This window comes from Oncorhynchus gorbuscha, linkage group LG13 (genome assembly GCF_021184085.1).
Source record: "Oncorhynchus gorbuscha isolate QuinsamMale2020 ecotype Even-year linkage group LG13, OgorEven_v1.0, whole genome shotgun sequence".
In the NCBI taxonomy this organism is placed as follows: domain Eukaryota; kingdom Metazoa; phylum Chordata; class Actinopteri; order Salmoniformes; family Salmonidae; genus Oncorhynchus; species Oncorhynchus gorbuscha.
Window position 1 is genome coordinate 66748729 of NC_060185.1, and position 12937 is coordinate 66761665.

The following is a 12937-nucleotide window of genomic DNA, read 5'->3' on the forward strand; positions in this document are numbered from 1 at the left end:
ATGGCCTTACTGAAGAGCTCAGTGATTGTTAACGTGGCACCGTCATAGGATGCCACCATTCCAAAAAGTCAGTTCATCAAATTTCTGCCCTGGTTAACTGTAAGTGCTGTTGTTGTGAAGTGGAACTGACTAGGAGCAACAACGGCTTAGCCACGAAGTGGTAGGCCACAGAATGGGACTGCCAAGTGCTGAAGCGTGTAAAAAATGGTCTGTCCTCGGTTGCAACACTCACTACCGAGTTCCAAACTGCCTCTGGAAGCAACCAGTTTGTTGGGAGATTCATGAAATGGGTTTCCATGGCCGAGCAGCAACACACAAGCCTAAGATCACAATGCCAAGCGTCAGCTGGAGTGGTGTAAAGCTTGCCGCCGTTGCACTCTGGAACAATGGAAACGTGTTCTCTGGAGTGATCAGTCACGCTTCACCATCTGGCACTCGACGAACGAATCTGGGTTTGGCAGATGCCAGGAGAATGCTCCTGTGAAGCGAAATCTTAACACTAATGCATACAATGACATTATAGTCGATTCTGTGCTTCCAACTTTGTGGCTACTGTTTGGGGAAGGCACTTTCCTGTTTCAGCATGTCAATGCCCCTGTGCACAAAGCAAGCTCCATACAGAAGTGATTTGTTGAGATCTGCGTGGAAGAACTTGACTGGCCTGCACCGAGCCCTGACCTTAACCCTATCGAACACCTTTGGGATGAATTGGAATGCCGACTGCGAGCTAGGCCATTCAGCTCGTGGCTGAATGGAAGCAAGATGTTCCAACATCTAGTGGAAAGTCTTCGCAGAAGAGTGGAGACAGTTATAGTAGCAAAGGGGGGACCAACTCCATATTAGTGCCCATGATTTTGGAATGAGATGTTCGACTAGCAGGTGGCCACATACTTTGTAGTGTATCACAGAGATGCCCAGTGAGGTGAGCTTACCAGACAAGCTAAATGCCTTCTATGTTCGCAAGCAACACTGAACCATGCATGAAAGCACCAGCTGTTTCGGATAAATGTGTGATCACATTCTCCGTTGTCAATGTAAGACTTTTAAACAGGTTAACATTCACAAGGCCACAGGGCCAGACAGCTTACCAGGACACATACTCAGAGCATGCACTGACCAGCTGGAAAGTGTCTTCACTGAAAGTTTCAACTTCTCCTTGGCCCAGTCTGTAATACCTACATGTTTCAAGCAGACCACCATAGGCCCTGTGCCAAAGAGCGCCAAGGTAACCCGTCTAAATGACTATTGCCCAGTAGAACTCACATCTATAGATATTAAATGCTTTTAAAGGCTGGCCATGGCTCACATCAACACTATCATCCCAGACATATTGGACCCACTACAATTCGCACACTTCCAACAGATCCACCGATGACACAATCTATATTGCACCCCACACTTCCCTCTCCCACCTCAACAAGAGGAACACCTATGTGAGAATGCTGTTAATTGACTACAGCTCAGCATTAATAACGATAGCTCATCACTAAGCTAAGGACCCTGGGACTGACCACCTCCATCTGAAACTGGACCCTGGACTTCCTGACGGGCCACCCCCGGGTGGTGAGTGTAGGCAACAATACATCCGCCATGCTGACCCTCAACACGGGGGCCCCTCAGGAAGTCCAGGGTCCAGTTTCAGATTAGTCCCCTCCTGTACTCCCTGTTCACCCTAAGACTGCTTGGCTGCACACAACTCCAACACCATCATTAAGTTTGCTGATGGCACGACAGTGGTAGACCTGATCACCGATCACAATGAGACAGTCTATAGGGAAGAGGTCTGAGAACTGGCAGTGTGGTGCCAGGACAACATCTCTCCTTCAACATCAGCAAGACAACGGAGCTGATCATGGACCACAGGAAAACGGAGAGCCAAGCACGCCCCCATCCACATTGACAGGGTTGTAGTGGAGCGGGTCGAGAGCTTCAAGTTCCTCAGTACATCACTAAGGATCTATCATGGTCCACACACACACACACCTGACAACACCTCTTCCCCCTCAGGAGGTGGAAATGATTTGGCATGTGCCCTCAGATCCTCAAAACGTTCTACAGCTGCACCATTGAGAGCATCTTGACTGGCTGCAACACCGCTCGGTATGGTAAATGCTTGGCGTCCAACCGCAAGGCCCTACAGAGGGTAGTGCGTTCAGCTCAGTACATCACTGGGGCTGAGCTTCCTGCCATCCAGGACCTCTATACCAAGTGGTGTCAGAGGCAGGCCCTAAAAATTGTCAAAGCCACCCAAGTCATAGACTGTTGTCTATGCGGTACCAATGCACCAAGTCTGGAACCAACAGGACCCTGAACAGCTTCTACCCCCAAGCCATATGACTGCTAAATAGTCCGTTCTGGTAGATATTTGGTTAAAGCTACAATATACAACTTTTTGGGCAACCCCACAAAATGCACATAGAAATGTGAGTTATAGATCTGTCATACTCATTGAAAGCAAGTCTAAGAAGCAGTAGACCTGTTCTATGTGAGATATTTCTATGCTGTTCCTAGGTCATCATTGTAAATGAGAATTTGTTCTTAACTGATTTGCCTAGTTAAATAAAGTTTAAATGAAAAAAAATTGTACAATGATACTCAACACAATGAATGCTTGTTTTGTCACAAACTGAAATTAGGCGAACTTTTAGAATATTAGCAACCAGGTAATTGCAGAGAAATTTCTGCATAGTGCATCTTTAACTATCTGCATTGACCCTTTTTGGAAATTTATTTTTATTTTTTAATAATCTCATATGCTGCTGGGGCGGCAGAGTAGCCTAGTGGTTAGAGCGTTGGACTAGTAACTGGAAGGTTGTGAGTTCAAACCCCTGAGCTGACAAGGTACAAATCTGTCGTTCTGCCCCTGAACAGGCAGTTAACCCACTGTTCCCAGGCCGTCATTGAAAATAAGAATGTGTTCTTAACTGACTTGCCTGGTTAAATAAAGGTAAAATTTAAAAAATATATATAAAAAAAATATAAAAAATATAAAAAAATACTGTTTTATTTACTATCCTGTTGCTTAGTCACTTTATTCCTAGATTTTGTACATATCTACCTCAATTACCTCGTACCCCTGCACATCAACTCGGTATTGGTACCCCGTGCATATAGCCAAGTTATCATTACTCATTGTGTATTTATTATTACTTTTATTATTGTGTTATTACTTTTCTATTATCTCTTTTCTTTCTCTGCATTGTTGGGAAGTGCCGGTAAGGGTGTAATTCACTGTTCAAATTTTATTGGTCACATACATATGGTGAGCAGATGTTATTGCGAGTGTAGCGAAAATACGTAAAATTATTAGTGCCATTATTAAAGTGACTAGTGTTCCATTTATTAAAGTGGCTAGTGATTACAAGTCTGTATGTAGACAGCAGCCTCACTGTGCTAGCGATGGCTGTTTAACAGTCTGATGGGCTTGACATAGAAGCTGTTTTTCAGTCTCGGTTCCAGCTTTGATGCACCTGTACTGACCTCGCCTTCTGGATGGTAGCGGGGTGAACAGGTAGTGGCTCCGGGTGGTTGTTGTTCTTGATTATCTTTTTGGCCTTGCTGTGACATCGGGTGCTGGAGGGCAGATAGTTTGTCCCCGGTGATGCGTTGTGCAGACCGCACCACCCTCTGGAGAGCCCTGCGGTTGTGGGCGGTGCAGTGCCATACCAGACGGTGATGCAGCCGACGGGATGCTCTCAATTGTGCATCTGTAAAAGTCTGTCTGGGTTTTAGGTGACATGCCAAATTTGCGCCTTCTTCACCACACTGTCTGTGTGGACTATTTGTTTGTCTTATCAAGTCAAATCTGATCAAATCAAGCCTACTACTGTTGTTGTCGTCTGCAAACTTGATGTTTAAGTTGGAGGCTTGCATGGCAACGCAGTCATGGGTGAACAGGGAGTACAGGAGAGGGCTGAGCATGTACCCTTGTGGGGCCCCAGTGTTGAGGATCAGCGAAGTGGAGATGTTTCCAACGTTCACCACCTGGGGTTGGCCCATCAGGAAGTCCAGGACCCAATTGCACAGGGTGGGGTTGAGACCCAGAGCCTCAAGCTTAATGATGAGCTTGGAGGGTACTATGGTGTTGAATGCTGAGCTATAGTCAATGAACAGTATTCTTACATAGGTATTACTCTTGTCCAGATGGGATAGGGCAGTGTGATGGGGATTGGACCTATTGGGGCGGTAAGCAAATTGAAGTGGGTCTAGGGTGACGGGTAAGGTGGAGGTGACATGATCCTTGACTAGTCTCTCAAAGTACTTCATGATGACAGAAGTGAGTGCTACGGGGTGATAGTCATTAGTCTGCACATGCTCTGACGACACGGCTAGGGATGCCTTCTGGGGTCTCCTATTCCGTCGGCTATGTATTATCCTCAAAGCGGGCAAAGAAGGTGTTTAGTTTGTCTAGAAGCAAGACATCGGTGTCTGCGATGTGGCTGGTTTTCCTTTTGTAGTCCGTGATTGTCTGTAGACCCTGCCACACTTGTGTCTGACCCATTGAATTGCGACTCCACTTTGTTTCTATATTGACATTTTGCCTGTTTGATTGCCTTGCGGAGGGAATGATGACTCTGTTTTTATTCTGCCATATTCCCAGTTGCCTTGCCATGGTTAAATACGGTGGTACATTTGTAAGTCTACGCCTGTTGTTTATGAAGAATGCGATGAATAAAATTGTATTTGAATTAAATTAATTTGCTAAACAAGATGTGGCTTTCCTGAATATGAGTTGACAATGTATGTATGAATGACAACACAACTGTTTGTACTTATACAAAGGTTCTGAATGGAGCAATTGCACCATCATTGTCATATTTGGCAAGACATTACATTTAGAAAAACGTCTCTTATGGAAATGTTGAATACAGATAACAGATTGATTGTTCACATGTAGTTCTTTCATGATTTCTATCTCAAAGGCTCTGAGCGGTGCACTCTGAGAAACCCACAGTCTGGTGACTGTAACCTGATCTGCTAGTTCCCCTAGTCCCAGCTGAACTCACCAATACCACCTTACTACAGTAGGCCAATGTCATACAAGAAAGATAGCAACATTTTATTTTCTCAAAAGATGTAGGATGTTGAATGGAAATTTGAGGAGCAGATCCATTCTTTTTTTTCTTCCCAAGGAAGTTTGATCACAGGACTGACTATCATTATCGTTATTGTCACTTAATTGTAAGACTAAGATACGTTGTGTCAATGTAATAATAATATAACATCTTTATGCCAATTATATCAATTATAATATCATTTGATCTGCTTGATCGTTGTATATAATCTAAAAAGGAATTCTATCTCAAATCAAATGTTATTGGTCACATACACATATTTAGCAGATGCTATTTTGGGTGTAGCGAAATGCTTGTGTTTCTAGCTCCAACAGTGCAGTATTATCTAACAATTCACAACAATATACACATGTAAAAGAATGGAATTAAAAAATATATAAATAGATAGTGAGAAAATGCAGAGTTAAGGACATTTTAACCTGGTAGTGAAATGGATGACCTATTCCCCCCTATAAGTAAGCACCCTCTCACAGCTGATCATTAACTCAGAGTAGACAGGAGTTTCAGCCAAATATGATGGATCACTCAGGCCTATACCATTGAAAATAATGGTTTGTTTCTGTTTACTTTAGGGGGGTGGCTCTCCCATAGGCACCAATGCCATTGCAGCTGGGTCTAGTATACTCAGGCTGCGTTTACACACGTAGCCCAATTCTGATATTTTTCTCACTAAATTGACTTAACCAATCAGAGCTGATCTGATTGTTCAAAAGACCAATTAGTGGGGAAAAAATGTCAGAATTGGGTTGCCTGTGTAAACGCAGCCTTCCTCTTCTGTCTGTTTCAGCTACTCCAAGCTTCCATGCTTTTCACATGACCTTGGGTCCAGAACTCACCAACCAAAAGCTTGGTTGGTAACGCATAATCAAGGTGTGTCAAGTGTCATTCACGTAGCCTACTAAGCCAGCAACCTATTGAATGACATCACTCAAAATTAACTATTTTAAACCTTGGATAACTTTAATGTTATCACATTTAATATTATAGGCCCGTCTTTCATGTATGATATTAATTAAAGGTTTATTTTGAAAGAAAGAAATACTCTTGGACACAGGCCAACAACACAGCTAAATTCATGAAGGCAGGACAAATCTTTCAGGCCAGGGGACGTTCATAAAAACATCGTCTCCGCCCACTAAATCCACCAGCGCACCAATGGCATGCCGCCTTTCAGCTCCCGCTTTGTCTCGCGAACACAGTGGTATTAAATCCGCTCTCAACTAAACGTATCGGCCATTTCGACTGAGCCGGCATACCTCAGCAGTCTTTGGTTGAGCGGGAAGGTTTCCGTGTATCAACGTCCCCGATAACAACACAAAAATGAATGAGACCGTCGTCTCGTTCGCTAAGGACTTCTTGGCTGGTGGTATTTCCGCTGCCATCTCCAAAACAGCTGTAGCTCCTATTGAAAGAATCAAGCTTCTGCTTCAGGTAAGTTTGACTGGCTTTTCAGAAATTAACTTTAGCTATAGTAAAGTTATAGTACTGTAACGTTACTAACGTTAAACACGATGAAAGGGATTCGTTTGGTACTAGCTGGCTAAGTTACTAACGTAACTCCTCTCGTACTTGCCATTTAGTTTCTAGTTTTATTTTTTAAAACCTGGGTTATCTAGTTAACTCACTCCTGTAACTTAGCTAATGTCATTGGTGCCTTGCAAGGTTGAAAAGATGCGAGTGACTCGTCCATTTGGTTCATCTTGGGACTGTCAGTTCAGCAGCAAACCGGTGTCTGTCTTGTCTGGGTATTTGGCTAACGTTAACTACTTTGCCTGCTGCAAATTACAAACGTTATTATGCAACCACGTAACGTTGAGTTTTTAAAGACTCCTTTATGTGTCATGCTCATTGTCATTCCTACTTACTAGTTATTTGTTCACGAGCTAGCTTGGACATTGAACGTCGTTGTGTCCTCCGTCATCAAATTACGTAACTAGCGGTTACTAGGCCCGAGAAGTTGCCAAGGTCGTAGCAAGGGGAGGCTTCATCCTGTGTTTAGCTGAGGCCTAGCGAGAACCAATCTAGTGCTGAGGAGGCGCGTCGTTATGGTGAATGGAATGTGGAAAGGCAAAGTGCTTGGTGCTGATGACAACGTTGCCTAGCTTGCTTGCTTGTCGACATGATTTTAGCTACTATTAGCTGTGTATCCACAATGTTGCCAACATTGAATTACTATGACTGGTATTGTTAGTGGTGTTGGCTTATTTAGTTGACCTAGTTGGCTAAAGACATTGAATGCTTGAAGCATACCTGTTACACTTTTATTGATACAGGTAGGCCTTGTCCTCTATCTTTGTCATTAAACTGCTGTTTCCTTTTCTCTTCAAAAATATTGTATGAAGACTTGGCTTTTGATGTGTTTGTGAATACAGGTGCAACATGCTAGCAAACAGATCACCGTTGACAAGCAGTACAAGGGTATCATGGATTGCGTCGTCCGTATCCCCAAGGAGCAGGGCTTCCTGTCGTTCTGGAGAGGTAACTTGGCCAACGTCATCAGATACTTCCCCACCCAGGCCCTCAACTTTGCATTCAAGGACAAATACAAGCAAATCTTCCTGGATGGTGTGGACAAGAAACAGTTCTGGAGGTACTTCGCTGGTAACCTGGCCTCTGGCGGTGCTGCTGGCGCTACCTCCCTTTGTTTTGTGTACCCACTCGACTTTGCCAGAACCCGACTGGCTGCTGATGTCGGCAAGGCCGGTGCTGGGCGTGAGTTCAACGGCCTGGGCGACTGCTTGAAGAAGATCTACAAGGCAGATGGTCTGAAGGGCCTGTACCAGGGATTCTCCGTGTCGGTCCAGGGCATCATAATCTACAGGGCATCTTACTTTGGTGTCTATGACACAGCCAAGGGTGAGTCAATGGACTGCTCTGAGCAAAGGCCTCATTCCTCATGTCTGAGAAGAACTGCAAGTGTGTTTGTTTCACAAATCTTAAAGCCTGTTTTAATCTGCTTGGTTTCTCTGTAGGCATGCTGCCAGATCCCAAGAACGCAAGCATCTTGGTCAGCTGGGCCATCGCTCAGTCTGTGACTGCAGTTGCTGGTCTTACATCCTACCCCTTCGATACCGTCCGTCGCCGTATGATGATGCAGTCTGGACGTAAAGGAGGTCATTTAACTTTTGAACACTTGTCTGTATTTTAGTTTAAAGTTATTTATTCACTGTCATGCTATTCACCAACAGTGGGCAACTGCTTGAGAAACATTCAGCCAAGGCAGAGTTATGACCTGTTGCTTCTGTTTTGCAGGTGACATTATGTACACTGGCACCATTGACTGTTGGAAGAAGATTGCGAAGGATGAGGGCGGCAAAGCCTTCTTCAAAGGAGCCTGGTCCAATGTTCTCCGAGGCATGGGTGGTGCCTTCGTGCTGGTCTTGTACGATGAGTTGAAGAAGGTCCTCTAAACTGTTTTTAGATGTCTCCCCATAAATGTTTAAACTGTAACATAACTTGTACATTTGGAAGGACTGGCAAATTCCGCCTTATTTATAGGGACCAACTAGTATGTTTGCTAGTTGTACTGGAGAAATTGGTTTTGCGCTTTTAATTTGCCCAATGTTTTTGTTTTCCCCCCCAGAATGTCATTCCCATTAAAAAAAAAAGTTACTATGCCAGGTCTTCAAATGTCAACCTGTTTCATCCGGATGGCCTGTTTCTAGTCAATACTGTAAAAATAAAGGCAACCTACTGAATGAACCTACAATGAGCTTTCCACTTGGTTTGTGTTTCTTTGGCAGTAGCATCACTGAATGGCATGTAGTGTTACTCCTGGATTCTCCCTGGTGTGGTTTCTCTTGAGAGCCAGCTGGTGTCTTATTCATTGAGGTGTAATCTTAAGAGCTGGGTTGTCCTTGACAGTTATGGTTGGGCTCCAGCCAAAGTCAGCTGACTGGCGCTTGGACTGGGTGGGTGTAATCTATAAACTGGTGATAAGGTTCTAAACATGGATGGTGAGAAAAAAACTGCTACAGAATCTTGTGGCATGAAGTTGATGGCTTGTTCTTACCTGGCTCAAAATACATGAGCAGAATTTACTCAAGGTAACTGACATCCACTTCTGAGAGGAATGCTAGGATTATCTGTTGTGAAGTGGATTACTTCAGGCTTCTAAATATACTCTTCGTTCTCTCAAGCTGGGTGCTGGACCGTTACCTGTATGCGGAGCCAACTGTTTATAAAATGACAATCCTGCTCAAAGATTGACGTTGAACTTGAGTTTGACTGGGTGCCAATCTACACTGCTCCAGCAAATAGACTGTAGAGAAGCAAACTCAATTCTCCCTTTTAGAGTAGTTAGCTGAACATCAGAATAAAGTACTAGGAAATAGTGGGTGCTGACATGTTAAATCTGAGACTCGATCCTGCATTAGTGGCATTGCTGAGAAATTCCTCCAGATCGCAGCAGCTGTTAAATGGAAGCCTATCCAAGCTCATGTCATCAAGAAGTCAGAATGCGCCTTAACGGTGTAGTTGTGAAAAGTTAAGACTTCGGTACATCAGTGTTGGCTGCAATATCCGGTTGTAATCCCATCCTTGGGCTACTTTCACCAGCTAATGTCAACTACCGGAGTAGGCAGGCCAATGTCATGCTCTTTGTAGACATGGTATTTGTCTACAATGTTCTTCAATGGAGGACACTCTTAATTTAGCTCTGTGCCTCTCAGATTACACATGATTTACCCAGCAGGGTATGGAGTACCTAATCTTCATTGGGCTGATGGGAGTTAGGAAGTCATCCTTGGCATCAGCATTGCTTTAGTGACACACCAAATATGGTCCTGACTGGTGGTAACTTCAGGTGTTTCAGCATGCTCTTTCCACTTCTGCATCATTACAGCTGAACTAGGAGGCATATGTGAGTTGCTTAGGTAACACCCATTTGAGGTCATTGGTGAGAGCTCAGATAAGCATGCTTTGAGTAGTACCACACCTTTGGACTTCTAAACTTTAGTGTCTTATGGTCTATTGCAGATTGAAAGCGAACCACACTAACACCAATATTACAATTACTCGCAGCATGGGCTGTTATGTAAGAGGCAGATTATTGCAGTGAGGTTATTTACAGGTGAAACTGGTTTGATCTGCCCTTAACTGGTGTCAACCTAATGTCAAAGAACAGAGCCTGCTGATGGATCACGTGGTTTTAGCATATACTCTGCTGCGGTTTCATAATCCTTTCTTGCTGAATGACGTCATTTACTTCTCTGCTCGTCACTGAAATGAAAGGAATGTGATTATGGAACCGCAGCATTGGTTTCAAATCAGATCGATATATTTTTTAAAATCTATATATATCCAATTAGCTGCTTCACTACAGCACCTTAGACTTAAGTAAATACATCTAAAAACATGAGAGAAACACTGGATAAGAGCCAGGAAGTGCTCATTTAGGCTACTTAGTTCATATTTTAATTATACTCCATATTTAAAATGGCATTTTGAATGTTAAACATCACGTAGGATCTGAACGACTTTTTATGCACCGTTTTACCATTGCCAGTATGGTTTATGGTTACCTGCCAGCTCATCGAAATGCAGCGAGTGCCCTCATGTGGTGATTCTGTTATTTGCGTTTTATCTATTCCCTTTACACACTGTTGGTAGAGTGGGTCACCAACAACAAAATCGTCAATGGAGCAAAAGCATTCCTTGACATTTCGCATTTTATTTCTATGATAAATCTATAGCCCTCAAATGAAATTCCTTGAGAGCAATTTTTTGGTTTTCAAATTTATATCATTTTACAAAGTCATGACAAAACAATGGTCTTTAGTTTTTGGGTTATGATAAAGAGTTGTGCTAGTGAGGTATCTTATTGAGAAAGGTATAGTTAGTGTGTAACAGATTCCCAGGATTTGGTATGCTTAATGCGGCCATTAAGCATACCAAATTTTTAAAACCATGCCAACTTTGGTTGGCCTGGTGATCAGTGGCCTCCTTTCAGGTTTCCGGGAAGCTGCACTTGTACAACTGTTCATTTAGCCATAACATCTAATTGTTTTCATAGGTCAGATCAGTACCCAGTTCAGGCTGCACATCCTGAACAGTCTCAGATCTCTGTTTGGCATTACACTTGCAATTTGTGGTTAATTAAACAAAAATACAGCACAGGCTTGGATCCACCAAGGGGGGAAAAAAGTGTCATTATGGTCGTAATATCCAATTAACTTTAAAACATTGATGGGAAAACATAAGGATTTTTTTTTTGGGGGGGAACAAAGATGTTATCACCCTGTATGTGAATGTACTACTTACTAGACATGGATTTATATGGTACTACAGCCTAACTGAGGTCAAATCTGATTTATTGGATATTTGGTTCTCTCGTCAATAGCTATTGAACCAAGCATGCCATGACTATGAAGATGGTATTTTCTGAATCGGGTGGATGGAGAACAATCCACTTTATAAATATTTTATTACTATAAAAATATGTACTGAATCGGGGGAAGATTTACATTTTTTGGTTTTCCATTCTCCCCTGATTGAGAGTATCCTTTTCAAAGTCATGCTTTGTGACCCCCTCCCCAAATACAAAATATACAAAAGCATGTAGACAACTCCTCAAATTAGTGAATTCATTGCTGACAGGTGTATCAAATCGAGCACACAGCCATGCAATCTCCATAAAGAAACATTGGCAGTAGAATGGCCTTACTGAAGAGCTCAGTGACTTTCAACGTAGCACTGTCATAGGATGCCACCTTTCCAACAAGTCAGTTGGTCAAATCTGCCCTGCTAGTGCTGCCCCCGGTCAACTGTAAGTGCTGTTATTTTGAAGTGGAAAGTCTAGGAGCAACAACAGCTCAGCCACAAAGTGGTAGGCAACACAAGCTCACAGAACAGGACCACCGAGTGCTGAAGCGCGTAGAGAGTATAAATTGTCTGTCCTCGGTTGCAACACTCACTACCAAGTTCCAAACTGCCTCTGGCAGCAATGTCAGCACAATAACTGTTTGTCGGGAGCTTCATGTAATGGGGTTCCATGGCCGAGCAGCCGCACACAAGCCTAAGATCACCATGCGCAATGCCAAGCGTCGGCTGGAGTGGTGTAAATATCGCCACCATTGGACTATGGAGCAGTGAAAACGTGTTCTCTCAATTAATGAATCACGCTTCACCATCTGGCAGTCCGATGGATGAATCTGGGTTTGGTGGATACCAGGAGAACACTACCTGCCCCAATGCATAGTGCCAACTGTAAAATTTGGTGAAGGAGGAATAATGGTCTGAGGCTGTTTTTCATGGTTTGGGCTAGGCCCCTTAGTTCCAGTGACGGGAGAGCTTAACCCTACAGCATACAATTACATTTTAGATTCTGTTCTTCCAACTTTGTTTTTCAGTTTTGGGAAAGTCCTTTCCTGTTTCATGACAATGACCCCGTGCACAAAGCGAGGTCAAACAGAAGTGGTTTGTCGAGATTGGTGTGGAAGAACTTGACTGGCCTGCACAGAGCCCCTGACCTTAACCCCATCGAACAACTTCAGGATGAATTTGAACGCTGTCTATCCTCCTGATTCCTGCTTACAAGTAAAAATGAAAGCAGGAAACATCTCCAATAAAAAATCAAATCTAGAATCGGCTTTCTATTTCGCAACAAAGCCTCCTTCACTCACGCCGCCAAACTTACCCTAGTAAAACTGACTATCCTACCGGCCCTCGACTTCGGCGATGTCATCTACAAAATAGCTTCCAACACTTTACTTAGCAAACTGGATGCAATCTATCACAGTGCCATCCGTTTTGTTATCAAATCACCTTATACCACCCACCACTGCGACCTGTATGCTCTAGTCGGCTGGCCCTCGCTACATATTCATCGCCAGACCCACTGGCTCCAGGTCATCTATAAGTCT

At 43.5% G+C, this 12937-nt stretch overlaps 1 protein-coding gene across 1 annotated transcript; it reads left to right on the forward strand.

Moving 5' to 3' along the window:
* Positions 1-6294: 6294 nt before the first annotated feature.
* Positions 6295-8784, forward strand: slc25a5 (solute carrier family 25 member 5). Its single transcript, XM_046296563.1, has 4 exons — positions 6295-6506; positions 7448-7931; positions 8048-8188; positions 8328-8784. Exons 1-4 carry the CDS (start codon positions 6396-6398, stop codon positions 8483-8485), a joined length of 894 nt encoding a protein of 297 aa, XP_046152519.1. The 5' UTR covers positions 6295-6395; the 3' UTR covers positions 8486-8784.
* The last annotated feature ends 4153 nt before the right edge of the window (positions 8785-12937 follow it).

Bases quoted from the DNA above. Each gene is read 5' to 3' on its own strand.
- slc25a5 (XM_046296563.1), top strand. From the start codon at position 6,396: ATGAATGAGACCGTCGTCTCGTTCGCTAAGGACTTCTTGGCTGGTGGT. The intron at 7,932-8,047 runs GTGAGTCAATGG...GTTTCTCTGTAG, and splicing joins TGTCTATGACACAGCCAAGG to GCATGCTGCCAGATCCCAAG. The intron at 8,189-8,327 runs GTCATTTAACTT...TCTGTTTTGCAG, and splicing joins GCAGTCTGGACGTAAAGGAG to GTGACATTATGTACACTGGC.